We start from the raw sequence: 16,395 nt of genomic DNA on the forward strand, positions 1-16,395 counted from the left end.
GGGGATGGTTGCCCTCAGTACCTGAAATGAAAAGCCTAGAAAGGTTGGGAGGTTTATCAGGGTCGGGTTCATATAAACTCAGGGAAATAAATAGTTGACAAAAAACTTAGGGAAATTTAGAGTTTTTAGTAAAATACTGCGAAATGAGTAAGTTTGCTCTGAAGGGGTTGCATCAACTATAAAATACCACTCCCGTTGTTATTACTCCATATATGAAAGAAAACCTGGGGGGAAACCTGGAAAACTCAGGGAAATATATGGGAAAAAGTCAGGGAAGTATATAAGAAAAAGCCTGGAAAACTCAGGAAAACATATGGGAAAAAACCTGGAAAATTCAGGGAAATATATGGGAAAAAACCTGGAAAATTCAGGAAAATATATGGGAAAAACCTGGAAAATTCAGGGAAATATATGGGAAAAACCTGGAAAAGTCAGGGAAATATATGGGAAAAACCTTGAAAAGTCATGGAAATATATGGGAGAAAAACCAGGAAAACTCGGGGAAATGTAAATGCGAAGAAAGCGGGAAAAACTCAGGGAAATATATTAGAAAAAAAATCTGAAAACTCAGGAAAATCGGTTTTCCAAAAATTGTTTGAATCCTGATAAGAGATAGGAGGATGTGACTTCCGTCACCTGTTCGGTGGTTCAGGTAGAAATCACTCGGCAGTAATGTATATCTAGTAGTGTTTTTCACTCCGGGTTGATTAACTCTTGGATTTTATCTAAGAGCTAAGGCTTGAAACTGAAAGTCAGTCTATTTGGGAAGTTAGGAAAAAGAGCTTTCAGGGGAGGTACCATTAAAATGACATCTGCCTTTGAAATGAACGAACGAACCGAACGCTCAGTGGCATAAAAACTTTACGCCAGCGAGCGGGAAATATGGTGAGCCAGACTTCTTGGCGGGAAAATAAAAAGGGCGCCACTTTTTACGAGCACGTGACGCTATGGCGTATTCCGAGAATTTCAGAATAAGTTTTAATTGGTATATTCCTTAATGATCGAAAATTGGGGGATCGAAAAATGTCTTATTTGATCGAAATTAGTTTGATCGAAAATAATTCTGACGGGAGCGCATTTCGTCCCTATTGATCGAAAGTAATTCTGATCGAATAAAAATTATATATATCCCCCTAAAATAATAATATGATAGAAATAGTATACATTTAATCTAAAATGCAAGAGCCTTCATCGACCCGCTTGCGTAATGGATACGGTATTGGATTGCGGATCGGGAGGTTGCTGGTTCGAATCCTCGAAGGTATGTTAAAAATATCAAATATAATTCTTGTTGTTTCTAATCAAGTCATACACTTTCAGATTTGCTATATAGTGACGAGGAAAGTTTATCCGAGGGAAGTTTATATCAAATGTATTTCCTCTTGATTTTGCCTATTACCAAATGAAAGGGTACCTCTTCCAAAATATTTATAGGTTAGGTTAGGTTAGGTTAGGTTTGGTTAGGTTTGGTTAGGTTAGGTTTGGTTAGGTTTGGTTAGGTTTGGTTAGGTTTGGTTAGGTTTGGTTAGGTTTGGTTAGGTTAGGTTTGGTTTGGTTAGGTTAGGTTAGGTTAGGTTAGGTTAGGTTAGGTTTCTGCACTTCTACTCCTTACATGTATTCTTTAGGATTGGTTCGTTTTGTGCTTCCACTCCTTCCGTATGTTCTTTAGTATAGGATTTTATTTTTTTAGCATCGTTATTTTGAAGAAAAACGTATTAAGACCTATTATTTTTAGTATATAAACGCGAGAACCTTTTGAATAAATGGCACTTTTGATAATGAGTTCGAATTATCGCGTTGTGGGTAGTTGTATTTTGTTAAATACCGATATTGGTGCAGTACCAGAAAACGAATAAAATATTAAATAATATCCAAAATAAAATAAAATTAAATATTACATAACCAAAGTAAACCTATTTTTGGTTTTCAAAACATGTTGAACGATAGACGAGGATCAAATGGGATTCAATCAAACGGGATTCGATCAAATGGGATTCGATCAAATGGGATTCGATTAAATGGGATTTCGATCATTTGGGAAAGTTTTCGATCACCCGTTTTTCGATCAAATCGACCCAAACGGTTTTAATTTGCTCTTTAGGCCTTGCCTAGTGTTTTGCCGGTTGATTTGTTTTTTTAATTGATTTTAATGGTGACGGTTTTATGTTAGTTTTAGGTTAAAAATTGGTGGTAGGTTTTATTAGGTGTGAAATTGACTCGATGTAATTAATAGGTTTGAAATTAGGTTTTAGTTGGCTTTTGAGTCTCAAAATTTCCAATGAGAAACTGATTTTTCGATGTTATTTAATTGCTAATTACGAAAAATCAAGAATAACCAATTAAGATTTAGACTTAAAAACGTTTCTTTTACTTTTTCTAACCACGCCTAAAATAAAAATTAATTGATCTATTTTTGGTCTACTACCCTTTTTAAAACCAATTTATTAACAGATATTCGCAATTAAAAATTTCCAATGAAAACCGATATTACGATGTTATTAATTGCTAATTAAGAAAACCAATAACTAAAAATGTTTCTTTACTTTTTCTAATCTAACCACACGTGAAATTGAAATTTGGTCTATTTTTGGTCTACTACCCCTTTTTAAAACTAATTTATTGACAGAAATTCCCCCAATTAACTCCTTTTTCAATATACAGGGTGATCCCGAAAGGGTACAATACGTTCTATAGCCGATTTGAGTCGAAATTGTTCTATAATACTTTTCCCAAAGGGACAATGCTGTTTTCGAGTTAAGATTGTAAAGAGTATTTTACGGATATCCCCTTAAATTTAATTAAGAAACTGATTTCATAACAATGATTTCTAATTAAGGGGTCATCCTTAAAACACTCCATAACATTTTCAACTCAAAATCACCTCTGTACTTCAATCTTCCCACGCTTTTTTTCAAATACCCTTTATTTACCAACCCTTAAGGAATAAGTCTAGACACTTAAGTATGAAACCATCCCTAATCTATCGAAAATTTCACAAGTAAACTTCCTTAACCCCTAAGGAAGCCAACCCTTAGGTAACGCAACACCTTCTTTAAATGCCTACGCAAGTACCCATCTCTTAAGAAAACTCAACTGTCTTAGGAAACCCCCTTAAGCAAAGAAATAGTTGTAAATAATCCCGCTAGATGGCGTAAGCTCGCGGGGCTCCAATCCCAAAATAGCAATGGTAAGATCCGTTCGTCTCCCGCGCTCGTTTTCTCTCCTCCAAAAAGTCCCGCCAGAAGCTGCAGTTCTAGAGAGAGCTCTAGAATATTGCGTAAAAGTGGGCTGTTTTAGAACACTTGAGTCCACGCTCGGTGCAAGACCCCAGTTTCTATCCGCTGCAACGTTTTTACCCGGCGTTTCGTAGTGCTATTGTTCCTTGAAAATATTTGAAAGAAATATATACATATAATTCCAGCGCTTTTTCATCTTAAAAGTGTTAAATATTTAAAAACGTGCTTGGTGCGTGATTTGATTTGTGAACTTTATATTATAGTTTATAATATTACAATTTGTGAACGACGCGTATTGTGAATTATCATTCGTATATACCTTTTCTTTCGGCCTGGTTTAAAATTTCGTGTTTTTTCTATTTTTTAATTTTTTTTTATTACGGATTTAGAATTTTGTGGATGTCCCGCTTATCAAGCTGGATTATTTGTAGCGACAACGGGCAGAGTCCCTTACGGGGGCACTGAATTGGACAAGGCCTTTTGAATGTCTGCCAACGTGAATCAAGCAATTTTACGAACCCAAAATCAACATTATCATCGTCATCAAAGGATTATAACGACCTCAAAATCGACATGTTTCGCTATTATTTGCGGGATTCTACTCATTTTGGCGCCTGGTGAGTTTAACCATGTTTCTATTTATTTTCTTTCACTAAATTTTTTCTGTACTCTTATGGGGTATTGTTGAGGTTGTATTAGGATTTATTTATACCAGGAACATTTAAGATAAGACCTGGAAATTACATTGAAAGTTTGTTAAGAGCAATATTATCTTCGAAATTTTCATGGAAATTTAATTATTACCAGTGAAATTTCTTCCTAGTACCCAAAATCGAATTTGTAGTTAAGGGAAGTAGGTTTTAATATATACGGGGTGTTTCTGTTCTGATAAGTCTGCCTTCCATAAATTAAGGGGGATGTTAATTCTTTGGGAAAACGATAGGTTTTGAGTCGAAAATGTTCTATCGCCTCCATTTTGTTTACCACAAGGGACAATGCTGTTTTCGAGTTAAGATTGTTGTTGGAGTATTTTACGGATGACCCCTTACTTAAATTTAATTAAGAAACTGATTTAGACAATGATTTCTAATTAAATTTAATTTAGGGGTCATCCCTAAAACACTGAGTCAAATCTTAATCCGAGAACAGTGTCCCTTGTGGCAAACAAAATGGAGGCGATAGAAGTATAATAGAACATTTTTGACTCAAAATCGTTTTCCCAAAGAACAAACATCCCCCTTAATTTGTAGCAGACATTTTAAGAAACACCCAATTCCAGTATATTTATGCATTTCTTAATCTTCGCCGTACAGATTATATTATATCTTAGATTAAAAAGAAATAATTACAAATCTCCTGGGAAATTTACCCAACCAAAGTGCTAGGACCTCTTTAGAACGTGGAATTATCAATGAAATTGGGGTGTTAATTTTTTTCTCTTTTTATAAATACCGTGTATGAACTCCGTTCAATAGTTTAAGTTTTAGTGTCTTTTTTTTATTGACAACTGTGTTTATTGTTAGAATTAGAATTATGACAGATTTTATTGAATGTTATATTGATGGTTCTGCGTTCATTTGCCTCGCTTATTTATTGCCTTACATTTTTGAGGAAAGTCTACCTACAAAATTTAGTTAATATATAATTAACGGTTGCAGTAATTGCTATACTTAACGATGATGTAGGTGTACTGATGTTTTAAGGGTGTTTTTTTTTTAAAAAATTGGGGGGATGTTAGGTAAGGTTTATAGCGTTTCGAAATATTCTAGACAAGTTAGACCTACCTAGGTCTGATTTATAATTATTTAAAAATATTAGATGTATAGTTAGCGCGTACTAAAGGGGTTAGAGAAGTGTTCTACCCCCCGTTTCTTAACTATAATTAATTAACTGCGCATGCGCTTCAGGGTTAATTGTAAGTATATTTTTTAAGAGCATCTCTTTGGTAATTGGACACTGAATGATAATTTCTGAATCAAACAGAATATTCTACAAGGTTTTCTGGACTTCTGTTTTGTAGATAGCGGTTTAATTGCACACGTCACAAATTAATTAATGACTTAGCACAATATTTTAGTCGTTCACAAAATGTTCCCGTACTGGGAACTAACCAAGATTTTACAGAATATAACGTAAAGTTCTGGAAAACTGACCTAAAACGTGAAATTAAAAGATTAAAATTCAGTCTGCAATAAAAGAAATTTTAATTTTAATTAAAGAGATTAAATAAATTTAGTAAATCTATATCTATATAAATCAAAGTCCTGACTGACTGACTGACTGACTGAATGACAGACTGACTGATAATCAACGCCCAGCCCAAACCGCTTGCCCTAGAAGGCTGAAAATTTGCAGGAACGTTACTCATAAGTAGTAGGCGCGTACTAAGAAAGATTTTTCCAATCCGCCGCCATCTTAAAAAATGGCGCCCAGAAATGTAAAAAATATTCTCTATGCAATTAAGTACACGCGTTTCAACCGATTTCACAAATATTTAGTACACTGGTTTGCTTTAACCTATAGACGGGCTGAATGGTCTTTCGGGTTCGATTTTTCGCTATCTTTTAAAATGGCGCCCAGAAATGTAAGAAAATATTCTCTATGCAATAAAGTCCGCGCGTATTAACCGATTTCACAAATATTTAGTACAATGGTTTCCTTTAACCTATAGACGGGCTGAATGGTATTTTGGGTTCGATTTGTTGCCATCTTTTTAAATGGCGGCCAGAAATTCAAAAACCCTTCTTTATGGAATAATGTCCGCGTGAAAAGTAATAAAAAATATCCCGACGGGCTGACGGACTGTGCCGAGTGCCTTAGCTCCTTGGGTGCTACAAAAATATTAGTCATCAGTAAAATCTACACATTCTTTATATCATTTTAGATGGAAGTTCTTATTACACGCGAGCGACGCCGCGGGTAACGGCTAGTTAACTCTATATTTAAGATTAAAACGAAGGTGTTAGCTAGCTTTAATTTGCGATTATCACTTTAAAGTTTTAGGCGTTATTTGCCGCAAACTTTAACAAAAGGAAAGAAAAAACTTACTTTCTTGGCACGTTATGAACCAAATAACCTTAACGCTTCTAACATAACTATACATACAGTAATGAAAAATTCAATATCAAAAGCCATTTATAAACTTTATTAAAGTCAGTGCTATCGTTTACCAATGTAATTAACTTGGAGCGGGAAAAAGAATTAAGTATAACCAACCACCTCCTTTTTTATAAAAGAACAATTATCGGGTCTACGTTTTCATGTAGACCGGAATACTAAAACCCTTTTACGGAAATGTAGACACGACTACCGCAAGATCAAAACACTAAATAAAAGGCACGCTATGGCTTAAGCTACGATCCAATTGGAATGCTTGAACCCTACTTTAGGTCATTTGGAGTAAAACAGGGCGTCATAATGACCTACTGTGACGTAACTCTGGCCATTTCGCACAGTGTAGTTCAGAGAGTGTGTTTTTAAAAATGCGTTGGTTTTAAAATTACTGAAGTGGATACTCGGGGTTATCTTGAGGAACCGAGCACGTGAATTTATTTAACCACGTGTAATTACGCGCCTTTTTTCGCGCACGTGTAATTACGCGCCTTTTTTTCGCGCACGTGTAATTACGCGCCTTTTTTGGCGCGCGTGATTTAAATACCATTAGTTTAAAGAGTTTAGGATTAAAAAGGGTTTGTTTCTAGCTCTGTTTTGGTTTTAAAATCGCTGTTTAAATGTATCCCGGTACCCGGGTTATTTGGTATTTAAATTTTTACTGTAAAAAGGCGCGTGAATGATACCACGTGATGTAAATTGCGCGCCTTTTTTTTCGCGCACGTGCATGCATATTTAGACTTTAAAGAAGAGCGTTTAAAAGGGTTCGTTTCAACTCGAGTTCTGTTGGTTTTAAAATCGTTCCTCCAGTACAATGATGACACGTGATCTGCGTTGCGCGTTTCACACGCGCATTGATGGAGAGAGTGTCAAAAAGGAAAAGTGTTAAAAATTGGCCCGCGCTTGGTTATTATAAAGTTAAGTTGAATTGTGTGTTTTTAACTCAGCGGAGAATGGGAAAATGTGTCATTATGTTTGGTCTGTATTCAGCTGTGTTTGTTTAACTGTCGATAGGCTACATTAGGTTAAATGAGGTCGGATTAAATTAAACTGTACGTGATTATATGAAGTCTAACGATCTGTAAATACCGTTTGAAATTTCTATGAAATGACAACATCAATTGCAAAGAATTTAATGACACTATTTTGTTTTTTATATGTAATACTTGCAATATTTAATGCAAAACGTTAATATCAAATGCAATGCATTTTTACATGATCTGCTAGCAATATGTCACCATATTTACTCATTCCATTTAACTAGCTATATTTAAGGAGACTAAGCTCCAACAAGAAGTGATATCTAGTTTATTAGGAAGAAGGTATAATAAATTCGCCCCACATTTCCAGCTTTATCTCCAGTCCAAACGTATAGTAGGTCCGGAGTTAATCAACGCCTCTAAATTACTTACTACTATGGCCTCTCGCGAATACTTAGGCATCTTATACCTTCTCCCTAATAAACTAGATATCACTTCTTGGCTCCAATTTATCACAAATCATTAAAGAAAACTCTGAAAGAATAGATATCCATGAAAAATGACAATTGAAAATTTTGAGACCCAACTCAGACTCCATTTAAACATTATCACTTATACATCATCGAAAGCTCGCGAGTGCCGAAACAGCACGCGCCTTCAAAGTCAAATAAGTCTATATTATAACACGGTCGGGGTCGCTGGGGAAAATTATGTGTCAAAGTCACGTGTATTAGACAAGCAGACGACATCGAGCGAGATTTTTTTGAAAGACGAGGGCACGAGCGAGATCGAGGGGGAATCTCCGATTTTTGCAATTGTGATTTTTTGATATATATAAATTTTTTTAGCGCCCAAAAAAAAACGTGGCGGCAAGGTGAACCCCGATTTAATTCCATCAGCATATATTAACCAGAGGCCCTCATTTTAAAGATAGACTAGAAGAAAGTTTTACCGACCCATCAGGGGGGTTAAAATTTGATATTATAATACTGGCAGACGTGTGAAAATATCTTGAGGCAATTTCAAGAATGATGATTAAAACGGTGTATTTTTTTAACCTTTTGCTTAGGAATTTTTGGTTTTTTTATTTATTTATTTTATTTTCTTTTTTTCTTTTTTTTTGGAGGGCTCGTTAGCTTGGTTGGTGAAGAAAAAAGGTGTGAATTAGTTAAGTGGATAGTGTTAGTGTTTGAATTATAAATTAAGTACAATTAAGAGGCCAGGAATTTTTCAACTGGGATGGATTAGTTTTAGAGGTAGGGAAATCCTGGAATGGTCAGGGAGATTTAAAATGGGGTAAAAAGATAAGGGGAAATTCAGGGAGTTTTTGAAATTGGACCTTAAAGATTAGGGGAAATTCAGGGAATTTTAAAATGGGTTAAAAGGTTAGGGAAAAGTCAGGCAATTTTAAAATTGGGCCTTAAAGATCGGGGAAAAGTCAGGAAATTTTAAAATTGGGCAAAAAGATCAGGGAAAAGTCGTGGAATTTTAAGAATTTCCACAAAGTAAGGGAATTTGGTTAAAGAGGCTAAAATACAGTATATCTGGTTCAAACATGCAGCTGGGTGACCTTTTTGAAACTCCGTTTTAGCGGGGTCACGTTTGACCAGAGTTATTAATTAAATATTCAAAAATACGATTTAATCGCAATTGCTTACTTATATTTAGATTAATGACAAATAGGCCTAAAAACGTCAAGGAAAATCGTAAAAAATGGTCAGGCAAAACCTGGAAAATTCATGGAATTTGGTTTTGAAAGGCGTGTCTATTACATAATACGTATATAAATACCATAATACTTTTTGTTAATTTAACTTATAAAAAGGTTATTTCTCTCCTTCAAAATTTCTATTTGCTTCTGATAGTAAACCCGTATTGGGCGTAGTTTTTACTGAATCATAACATGGCAGAGATGCTAAATTCTATATTCTAACCCAAAGCCATACTCTAATATTCTAAAAAATGGAATCTATAAAAGAAGAAGGGTTGAAAATAACTGAAAATATTCCATCAAAGGAACGTCAAAACTATATCAAAATTCGGTAAAAATTCATGAACAAAGAGAAAGAGCGCATCGCATCACGTCATAACGCCCCGCCCCCTACCGGCCAGTTTCGGACGGTTCAAATCAACTCATATCCTATCGGATGAAACCATCCATAAGCTTATTATGTAAAGTTTGAATCTCTATAAGCCCTCTCTCATGTCGTGCATGCTTGTTGCTTGGTTGAAGTATTATCCGAATATTTGATAGGTATGTTTTCTCTGTTGGGGCTACACCTCTCTGGGCACTTAAACTTCAGTGCAGTGTTGTCAGGCTCTCTGTGAGTTAAGTTGTTCAAGTTCTGGTTCAAACTGAACTGCCATAGCTTAGAAAAATTTAAAATAAAATAAAGAAATAAACCTTTAAGAGAGGAATATTACTTAATCCATGTTCACACTTGCATTTGGAACCAGTTCAAAGCGATTCAAAACTATTTCCATTAGTTAAGTGTGAACTAAACTGATCTGATACTCGAGAAGCAAATTTTTTGAAGTTGCTTCTCGAACCAATTTGAATCGGGTTTGTAGCCTACTTTCTAGGTTTCAGGGATATTTCACCTGGGATGAGACCATAGTCTTAAGGGTATTCTCACCTGCTTTAGCAAACAGCACAATCAAAAGCAGGCTAGTTTCTAGTTTTCAGGGTTATTTGACCTGGGATGAGACACTAGTCTTAAGGGTATTCTCACCTTCTTTAGCAGACAGCACAATCGAAAGCAGACGGGCACTAACTGTAACGTGCTAAAGGCTAAACCCAGGTAACGGTTCTTGAAATCGTTTCGAACAGTAAATGGAATGGAAATGAAGCGGGTTGTTGAACTAGTTGTTGGGCAAATCAGTTCTCGACCGACTCTAGTGCAAGTGTGAACATAGCTTAAGATCATCCAAGGCAATTTGTTTCCTTACTTATTTGTGAAATATAAGCTTATGATTGAAACCCCTTACCCATAACAGGGTATAAACGTTGAATATTATAAAAGGTCTAAAAAACGTGGCTACGAAGGGGCGTGGCTTGAATTTACACCACTAAGCTTGACGTCAAATAGGACGTAAGATATCCTCAGATCTAAAAGTAAAAAAATAAAATTTAAAAATCCTTTTTTATTTTTTCTTTTGAGTTACCATATTTATTATAAGGGAGCTAGCAAGCCGTTTCAAAATGGATGTCATAACCACGTATCTCCAGGTTAAAGTTAAAGAAAGATACGTGGTTTTTAAATTAAAATTCGTATCCGTTATCCCTTATAGGCATCTCAAAAACCCAGAAGCCTCAAAAAAGTCTCTCTCGTTGAGCTTTCGAAAAAGCCGTCAAAAATTCGATTATGAAACGGGGACTTGGCTGCAGCTATATCAGGCCTACCAAACCTTAGGTCTACTAACAGACTGTTTTATAAGTGTCAGTGACACTGCTGCACTGCTGGGTTGGGTTTCATTGGTTGAACGGTAATGGAGTTGGGTTCGATTCAATTCAGTTTATCCCCGTTCTTGATTGGTTATTGTTAGGGCAAGATATCGTAGAACATTTTCGACTCAACTATTTCCTTGAAATTTGAACGGAAATGTTTAGTTATATTTAGAACATTGACAATGGGGTTTAAAATGTCAGGGAAACTCGTAGAAAAAAAGTGAGGGAAAATCGTGTAAAAGTCAGGGAAAATCGTATAAAAGGGTCAGGGAAAACCTGGGAAAGTCAGGGAAAATTGTAAAAAAGGTCGGGAAAGTCAGGGAAAAATCGTGTAAAAGGGTCAAGGAAAACCTGGGAAAGTCAGGGAAAAATCGTATAAAAGGGTCAAGGAAAACCTGGGAAAGTCAGGGAAAAATCGTATAAAAGGGTCAAGGAAAACCTGGGAAAGTCAGGGAAAAATCGTATAAAAGGGTCAAGGAAAACCTGGGAAAGTCAGGGAAAAATCGTATAAAAGGGTCAAGGAAAACCTGGAAAAGTCAGGGAAAAATCGTATAAAAGGGTCAAGGAAAACCTGGGAAAGTCAGGGAAAAATCGTATAAAAGGGTCAAGGAAAACCTGGGAAAGTCAGGGAAAAATCGTATAAAAGGGTCAAGGAAAACCTGGGAAAGTCAGGGAAAAATCGTATAAAAGGGTCAAGGAAAACCTGGGAAAGTCAGGGAAAATCGTATAAAAGGAACACGGAAAACCTGGGAAAATCTTAAAGAGGTCTGGAAAAACCTGGGAAAGTCAGGGAAGATTGTAATAAATGTCAGGAAAAGTCTGGAAATTGAATCTGAAATTTTCGTTTCGTGGCAACCCTGTATTAGAAACACTCTATATAGATCCTATGATGATATTGTTATTTATTAAAATTTTCGTAATACCGGTCGGTCTTTCAGTCAATACCACTGACACTTTAATCCCCATAACGTTGGGTTATAAGCTTATCTATATATTTTTAGCAATAAACCAGTGCGCCTATGTTTAGGAATGGTCGATTCAACCTCCCCCCCCCCCATTGCCGTTACGTTACATATAGGCGCTTCTCTGCGACCAGTAATCAATTTTAATAGTCCATGCCTATACCGTGATCGTTTTGATATCGTTATTAAGGGTATTTTTGACCGCACACCACCACCGAAAGAGAAAAGTATAGATATGACGATAAATGTTATGAAATTTTTATGAAGCTTTACATACATATACAGGGTATTTATGATAAGTCTGCCAATAAATAAATAAACGGTGCATGTGAGGTTCTTTGAATCAAATCATAAGCTTATAAGATATGTTACATGATAAGCATGACACTTTCTGTACAGGTTCGTAATGCTAGAGACTTACAGCTCGAGGTAACTAGTTCTAGCAGAACGATTTATCGGAAACACCCTGTATATACATTCTTATCGTATAAACCGATGACGTAAAACATTCCGGAAGTACCCTATAGAATCATCGCATCACTTCCGAATATACTTGAAATATTTATTTTTTAAAAAAAATATTAAATTTTGAGTGTTTTAGTGTCAAGTGGATTTTACAAATGTTTATTTATTTATTATTTATTTATTGCTAGGGTAACAAAACTAACAATCAATTATAAGTCTAGGAAATTTTATGTGCATTTACCGGGAAACGTGTAGTACAAATTTGTGCAAAGTAATTGAGACATGCGCAGACGCAGAATAGGATCGTGTACGTAAATTACTATTTATTTCCAATGGGAGTTCTGCTAGGTTTTTGTGTTACGTTGCGTTCATGTGAGTACCCTTTATGGGCGGAGCTAAAATAGCCGGAAGTAGCTCCGAAATTGCACTTGCCATGATGACACCCTTCCAAAAATAGCTTTCGCACTCTATTTGCATATTTAAGTATACGTTATTGTATTTCATTTTTTTAAAAAAAAACTTAAATCTCACACATTAGTTAGGCTTAGATGTATTCAACAGCAGGTAGTTATAGTTTAGTTTAGTACCTTTCCAGGGTTCTTACCCTTGAGCTGGAGGAAGCTTCCCGCCCTAAATACTACATCACCTGTCACTATTACGTAAGCACACACCCCCTTTAACTCAACCTTATAAAAACAGACAAGATATAACGATATCTATACACGTGGAGTAAAAAAAATGCGGGAAAAAAAACAAAAAAAAAGTGACAATCAAACTTACAGGTCTGGCTTCCCGCCAAAATGGAATATACTAGCGCGCCTTCATTTCGCGCCAAAATTTTTAGCTACGAGTCGATATACCTATGTTGGAAAAAGAAAAAAAAAATGCCTTCAAATCAAGAATGCGTTACTTTTTGGGATGAGAAAAACTCTTTATGACACTCCAGGATATTGTAAAACAGTCTAAAAATTACGCCAGGCTTTTTTTCCCTTTTGATAATCTTTGCCAAGTTAAGTTGTTAATGTACTACCGTTCTACATTAGTTTTAACGTCAAATTAAGTTGCACTCAGAACAGTGATGGGGAAGGGGAGGTTTAGGAAGAACATTGGAAATAGATTTTTGGTTATTTATGAGAAAGTTTTAAAAACAAAGTAAAAACATAGGTTTATAAGGTATATTACATGATAAGTATGACTTCGTAATGCTAGGGATTTACTAAGCTCTAGTTCGAGATTGACGCGTTGTTTTTCAATTAGAACTGTGTTTCTATCTACAATATTATAGAAGATACGAGTGCAATTAAGTTTCCGTAATGGACACTACGCGTTAGGCTTCTCCGCGAAGTACTGGGGAGTGCCCCTATTGGATGCCTAGCACCACCTGACGTGTTCGTCCAATAGGAGTAGTCCCCATTACGGAAACTTTATTGCGCGTATCTTATTTAATATTGTAGATAGAAACATGGTTCCAATTGATGTATTCATTATTTTATAAGCTCTTTTGATTAAAAAAATGAAAATATTTTAGCCCGAAGTAGCAATTTAAAATATTAATAGTAGCTAGGGCTTAAGGGGACGTAGAATTCGATCCTTATCTTCGTTGCCATGGTGATGCCCTTTATCTTTAATAAATATTTTTAAGACTTAGTCTATGCTCCTTAAGGAGACTTATCGTTAGTGGTAGTAGCAAAGGCAAATAGGAATAACGGAGAGTACAGCATCCGAGACAACGGAACATATATTTACCTGGGAAAGCTCGCGTATGAATACCAGCGTGAGTACACAGTCAAACCGAATTACATTTACCACCAGGTTTGCACTTGGAAAAATACGTATTCGACTTGTTTGTTAACTTGAGGATTTTTTTAACTTATGCTGCAAAACATAAATAGCACTCCTAACGAATTAGAAAAATTTTTAAAATAAATTTGCATGTTTAATTTTTCGGTCTCGACGTCTCTAAAACGTATTTAGTTTTGTTTGTAATCTGGCCTAGTTTTAGTCTAAAATTTCAACTTTATAATTTCAGCTAATTTAATTTAAATTAAATTAAAACTTATTTCAAAATTTAACCTACAGGGTTGCAACAATGGCGACTGTTTTATGGGAATTTAAGTCTTGCGAAGCCGCTCAAAAACTTTAGATGTGTTGTTTTTATTATTATTGGAAGATGGCGTTGATTACGTCTGATGAGATGTGCTAAGCCTAAATTAGTTTTTACAAAGAACGGAAATTGTTGGCGCCGGTGTGAAGAACGCGTTATTATCAAAGCCCCTTTATTTCAGTTTATTGTTTTTATTAGTTTAACCCTCTTTTATTCAACACGGTTAGGCTTAGTGAAAATATGTGTGTGTGTCTTTTCCATGGCTTCCCCTAGTCCCCTCTCTATACATTATAGGCCCTGAAATTTTCGTCGGCCGCTGTGAAATGCATGCTCGGTTTGCGTGAATGCAACTGAAACATGCATCCAAATGCCCTGACAACCATTATGCAAAGTTGCCGTAAGCTGGGGAAAATATGGGAAAGTCAGGGAATTTAAAACTAGTCCAAAAAGGTCTGGGAAAACTCAAAAAATTTAAAAATGATCCAAAAAGGTCAGGGAAAACTCAGGGAATTTTAAAATGGTCCCAAAAAGTCAGGGTAAACTCAGGGAATTTAAAATGGTCCAAAAAGGTCAGGGAAAATTCAGGGAATTTTAAAGTAGTCAAAAAAGGTCTGGGAAAACTCAAAGAATTTTAAAATGATCCAAAAAGGTCTGGGAAAACTCAAAGAATTTTAAAATGATCCAAAAAGGTCTGGGAAAACTCAAAGAATTTTAAAATGATCCAAAAAGGTCTGGGAAAACTCAAAGAATTTTAAAATGATCCAAAAAGGTCTGGGAAAACTCAAAGAATTTTAAAATGATCCAAAAAGGTCTGGGAAAACTCAAAGAATTTTAAAATGATCCAAAAAGGTCTGGGAAAACTCAAAGAATTTTAAAATGATCCAAAAAGGTCTGGGAAAACTCAAAGAATTTTAAAATGATCCAAAAAGGTCAAGGAAAGGGCCGGGATTTTAAAAATGGGCCAAAAAGGTCAGGGAGACCTGGAAAAGTCCGGGAATTTCCAAATATGGCAAAGGCGTTTCCCCTTGGTTCAAATTCAACCACATCTCCTTACTATTCACCTTCTATTATTTCTATTTGCTTTTGCAACAATTTCTTTAGACCCCTTTACCCATGAAATTCCCAGGGCCTATCATTCATATTGGTAGCTTAAATAAACCAGGAAGTTTCGTTATATTTGATTTATGTCGACGAGCGAATGTGTAAATGGAGTTATATATATTTTTCGAGTGTATTTTTATATATATATATATATATATATATATATATATATATATATATATTTTATTTTAGTAATATTTAAATGAGCTCTTGAAAAATAATGTTTATGCTCTGTCCGCTGCATGGCCTTCGTGTGAATAAGCTAGAAACGTTTATCCCTTTGATTTATTTGGGTTGAAAACGGCAGCTGTTTCGCCATTCCTATATTTAAAAGGCGTTTTGTCATTGGTTACTGCGGGTCACGTGAATATAGGCCTACATACTTAACATATCGAAGAGTTCAAAATTTTGTGCGAAATTTATAGTTTTAAGTCAAAACTTTATTTCAAGGTTGAATCATTCATGGTTGCTTGAAGAAATGGTTAAAGTAAAATATATTTAAATTTTGTTATTATTTACCTATAATTTCCAGGAATACATACAGCTACTAGGAATTATTGTGTATTAGCCATTTTCTCAATGTAACTATCTGGGCGGGCTTTGTAGGAGGAGCTATTGACTAACCATTAGGTATGACGTATTTTTTATTTACTTATTATTACCAGGAATGCATACAGCTACTAAAAATTATTGTGTACTAGCAATTTACTCAATGTAACTATCTAGGCGGGCTTTGTGGGAGGAGCTATTGACTAATCATTATGTATGACGAATTATACCTCGCCAATAATAATATCTCGCTTCGCCGTGAACCTCGCGAGCACCTAGGAACCAGTTATAATGAAATCGCAGTTAGAAAAATTTCAGAATTATTAATAGGTATGTTTTCAAGCCAGGCCCACAAACCCGCATAGAAATTACACATGGAAGATATGGTATCCACAATGTTTCCTAGTAGCTGTCTGTATTCCTTCTATTACATCGTTTA

At 35.4% G+C, this 16,395-nt stretch overlaps 1 protein-coding gene across 3 annotated transcripts in view; it reads left to right on the forward strand.

The window, feature by feature from the left end:
* The window catches only part of LOC149679805 (zwei Ig domain protein zig-8-like), a 329,518-nt gene that overhangs the window by 82,361 nt on the left and 230,762 nt on the right, over window positions 1-16,395 (forward strand). For 2 of the 3 annotated variants that reach the window (XM_089835640.1, XM_089835642.1), the window contains exon 1: window positions 3,276-3,853. In XM_089835640.1, the coding sequence (XP_089691766.1) occupies window positions 3,721-3,853 (133 nt within the window). In that variant the 5' untranslated portion in view covers window positions 3,276-3,720. Of the gene's footprint in view, window positions 1-3,275; window positions 3,854-16,395 lie in introns of those variants that run through there. The other variant, XM_089835641.1, reaches the window with a different exon arrangement.

The sequence above is a fragment of the Phalangium opilio genome, unplaced genomic scaffold (assembly GCF_054372755.1).
Source record: "Phalangium opilio isolate 3A_F unplaced genomic scaffold, DU_Popi_V2 ptg000041l_1, whole genome shotgun sequence".
In the NCBI taxonomy this organism is placed as follows: domain Eukaryota; kingdom Metazoa; phylum Arthropoda; class Arachnida; order Opiliones; family Phalangiidae; genus Phalangium; species Phalangium opilio.